Source organism: Perissodus microlepis, chromosome 5, assembly GCF_051167445.1.
Source record: "Perissodus microlepis isolate ML-2025 ecotype Zambia chromosome 5, ASM5116744v1, whole genome shotgun sequence".
Taxonomy (NCBI): Eukaryota; Metazoa; Chordata; class Actinopteri; order Cichliformes; family Cichlidae; genus Perissodus; species Perissodus microlepis.
The window spans coordinates 33,528,582-33,532,583 of record NC_140465.1 but is presented as its reverse complement, the minus strand read 5'-3'; the positions used below and the strand labels follow the sequence as shown (position 1 = coordinate 33,532,583).

The window sequence follows — 4,002 nt, the reverse complement described above, 5'->3', positions numbered from 1 at the left end:
GTGAGATTTCTTTTTGAAGTCGCAGACCATTTAAATGCAAGTATCCTTTATTCAGTAGTATACAGGGTGAATCACAAAGTACATGTTCTCTTTGGCTTAGTTATTAATATTACACGACTGTGCTCTTACAGCAGAAACCGTTGCCTTTTAAATGAATTCCATCAGAGATAGGCAGCCAGGAAGTCTCAGCATTTATCTATAGTCCAACGATAGTATACAAGTATACAGCGCAGGGCATGAGTTGCATTGCATCATCCAGTCTGAGTTAACTTTTCTGGTGGGAACAGAGTCAAACATGAAGGTTTTCTCCCAGAGTGAACAGAAAACTTATCAGTAAATTAACTTGGAGCTCTTACATCATGTCTTGGTTGGAAAAAAAAATGTGCATGCAATCATCTGAGAAACACGTCTAAACAGACATAAAAAGCATGTTTGTGTCCACCTGTCATCGGCCCTCAGATCAGGTGTTTGGATGCAGTCTGGAGATGCTCTGTGAGAGGGAGAGAAGCACCGTCCCTCGCTTCGTCAGACTTTGTACTGAAGCTGTGGAAAGGAGAGGTACAGTCGCTGCAAACACACCTCCTGCTAATTTGATTCCCAACTCAAAGTGAACACATGAGAAATCACCCTCAGCCCTGTTTTGAGCGCAGTTTGACAGCAACTCTGAGCTCACGGTCCTCACAGTTCTTTGGCAGAACTCACCAAACACAAAGTCACTGATTGCCCGACAGAAAGCAGACACAAAATGTTCAGATTCGCAGAAGAGATCTTGACAGCTTGGCAGCCTGAAAAAGGTCTAAATGAGAGAAAATTGAGTTGTTTAGAGGCTGTTAAGAAACAATGCAGTGATAAATATTTAAGACACAGGAGAAAATGTGTGTGTTTTAGGGCTTTAAAAACCAGTTTGTGATGAATAAATAAAGATGTCTTGGGAGCAATACTTTTAGATCAAGACTTTTAACTATGTTTAAGGGTATGGAACAAACTTTAGGACAAAGTAAGCCAAACTTTACTGATAATTTCTGCACATATCATATATAATAATGAAATTAAGAGCATCTGATCTTTTCCCAAGTGTTAGGTAAACAGGCTGCCATACTACTAGTTAAAACAGGATGAAAAATACCCACCTCAGTGAGATTTCTCGTGTTTTTTTTTCTCCATCTTACCAACTTTTCAAAGCCTGTATGAATTCATTTGAATGTCAGAGATGACTAAGATATTATAATGAGCAATTTATTCACATCTGAGAAGCTTGGATCAGTTGATGATTATTTTTAAGTGGTTACATAATTAACTGATTCTTCATATTTAAAACAGATTGTAAAGCAATGTGTGGTTTTGGATCATAGTTTAATCTGAATAAATAAGTTGCTGGATAACAAAAATATTTTTCTAACTTAGAAATGCATCCCGTTCACCAGGCCAGCTTTAGCCAGTAACCAGCTGCAGATTTAGATTTCATGTGACTGGGTGAAGTCAGTTCCAGCAACATGAAACATTAAGTGTTAGTGAGTGACTGTGAAGCGGTGTGCCTTATTTAAAGGTCACACTACAGTTAACCATTTCACGTGAATATTTTACAGAAAGAAAAATGCTCAGTAGCAGCGTCAGCGCAGGATACTTATAATCAATATGTGAGAAAGATTAAAATGTCAGGCTTGTTTTACAGCTTCTAATACTGAAAGCAGTGTGAGGAAAGCTGAAACTTAGAGCATTAGTACTCCTTTGTAACTGCTTCATCAAGCAGCATGGTGTGAAACGTGAAGAGGAAGTTTAAATGTATTCATAGGCCTGGTCATATCCATGATTATGCTTTTGCATGAGCACATGATCAGACTTTTTTTTTTAAGGTTTTGAAAACTGCTCTACTTACGTCTCCACTTACGCAACATAACAAACTGCATAACCTCTGCATACTGAATTATTGATTTGCAGAAGATTTGGCTGCCAAGAACAGCAAAACAATGAAGTGAGCTCAGACCGGCTCACAACTGAAGACACAATCTCTATCACTCATGAAGCTTAAAAAAATGGTCATGTGATACTTTCATTTTGACTTTGGTTATCTAAGACAGCGGTGGAGATCCCCTTGTCTAGCATGCTTTGTTTGGTGTGTTGCAGGTCTGGAGACCGACGGCATCTACAGAGTATCAGGAAACCTGGCTGTGATACAGAAACTGCGCTTTCTGGTGAACCACGGTAAGGATGCAGGGGAGGGTGGGAAACTACTGACGATAACTGTTCTGTAATAACAGGGGGGGGAATATGAAGAAATTTAGGAGAGGATCAAAGTTGGCCTGTTTTTTTTTTTCGTTTTTTTTTCCTTTTTAGCAGAAATGATCTGTTTCAGTCGCTTAAAATCAAGACTAAATTTATCTCATGATGTTTTGTTTCAGAGTGCGTAATATAATGTTTGAAATCAGTCACTGTCCCACACTACACGACATCCTTATGATAACAGACACGGGGGAAAGCTGTCTGAGTAACTGTTGGTTTTTGCAGAGCGAGCGGTGACTACCGATGGCCGTTACATGTTCCCAGCGGAGTTGGTACAAGGTACATTCGGGCAGACAAGGCAAACCGCCGTTTTCACATCTTACTCAGCCTGCTTGGTTTTTGTGCATTATGTGTTGCATAATGTGAACACCTCAGTCAGAACCTCCCAAAAATACTCACCCACAGACTGAAGCGCAGAGCCGATCCGAGGCGCAGACGGGCAGCAAACTTTTCTCTTTTTTGTGTGGATGTGTGTGTTACCATTTGCTTAATGTATGTGTGTCCTTTAGGCTTTTGTGCTTCAAGTTTTCTGATGTAATAATGTGCAGCAGGTTGTACAGCGGCTTCTCACACAGTCCGTGGCTGCCACCAAGTGGCTGAAACAGAGAATCAGCTGCTCGTGAAGCGCTCTACTCCCCCAGCAACATCTCTGATGTTTCACATCATAGGAAAATAGAGATTTGTTGACTGCCGTATATCAATATCAGCCTCAAATTCGTTTCAGTGCCTCTTATAATCCAACATGAGAAGCATTAGTCTGGCTTGTGTCTAAAAAAACAAGTGTGCTTTATCCTTTAAAGTGTATGTGTACTTGTGCGCCAGTGTGTTTGTGCTTGTTACTTTTACAGAGCATCTCTATCTCCCTCCTGCAGCTACAAGCCTTCATGTTACGCCTCAGTGCTGAAGTGAATTTTTTTGCTTATGTCAGCCAATCCTGTGACAATTGTGACTCTAAATTTAAACTCTTTGTCTCTGTATGTCGTATCCCTCTCGCCTTTCCTTCACTTCCCCTGACCCCGTCTGGCTGAATCTCTCCTCATCCTCCTCCTCTCCCTCTCTGTCTCAGAGGAGAAGTTGAATTTGGACGAGAGCGAGTGGGAGGACATACATGTCATCACGGGAGCTTTGAAACTCTTCTTTCGCGAGCTTCCCGAGCCCCTCGTGCCGTACGGCTTCTTCACCGACATTGTGGAGACAGTCAGTGAGTAACCAGTTTCAGCCCCGGACTGTTTATTTTGTAATCTGTATAAATATTCTAGATTAGAAGTGTGAAGTTAATTTTCCCACACGACCAGAAAACTGGGACTGCCCTCCACCACAGTCCCTGTTTCCGTTGGGAAAATGAATCGCCCACCCCCATCTTGAAAATAACTCAAATAGATTCTCAGAACCTTTTGCCTCGTGCGCATGAAGTCAATTTTTAATGTGCTTCGTATTTGAGGTGAGATATATTTAGGCTCAGGAAGATATTTGTCATTTCGTGCCTTTTACTTGGTAATAATGGTCCAGGCGATGCAGCTGCACAGTCAGCTTCTTAAACATCTAGACCACCAGGACGCCCACTTTTTAATTTCACATATTATTTTCCTCTGTTGTAGTATTTTGAACACACACAACACAACTGTGGTCTTACTGAGTCAAAACCAGCGTAGGCTTGGTTAGAATCTTAAATCGTTTTTACTTTGTTTTCACACTTCACTCGACTCCCTTTCCATGTTCAGA

The 4,002-nt window shown here is 41.1% G+C and overlaps 1 protein-coding gene across 4 annotated transcripts in view; it reads left to right on the top strand.

Annotated features, from left to right (window-relative positions):
- arhgap9 (Rho GTPase activating protein 9) overlaps positions 1-4,002 on the top strand; it is a 44,263-nt gene that overhangs the window by 36,461 nt on the left and 3,800 nt on the right. For 3 of the 4 annotated variants that reach the window (XM_084929494.1, XM_084929492.1, XM_084929493.1), the window contains 4 exons: positions 460-558; positions 2,125-2,202; positions 2,506-2,559; positions 3,347-3,481. In XM_084929494.1, coding sequence (XP_084785620.1) covers positions 460-558; positions 2,125-2,202; positions 2,506-2,559; positions 3,347-3,481 — 366 coding nt within the window. The remainder of the gene's footprint in view (positions 1-459; positions 559-2,124; positions 2,203-2,505; positions 2,560-3,346; positions 3,482-4,002) is intronic. The other variant, XM_084929495.1, reaches the window with a different exon arrangement.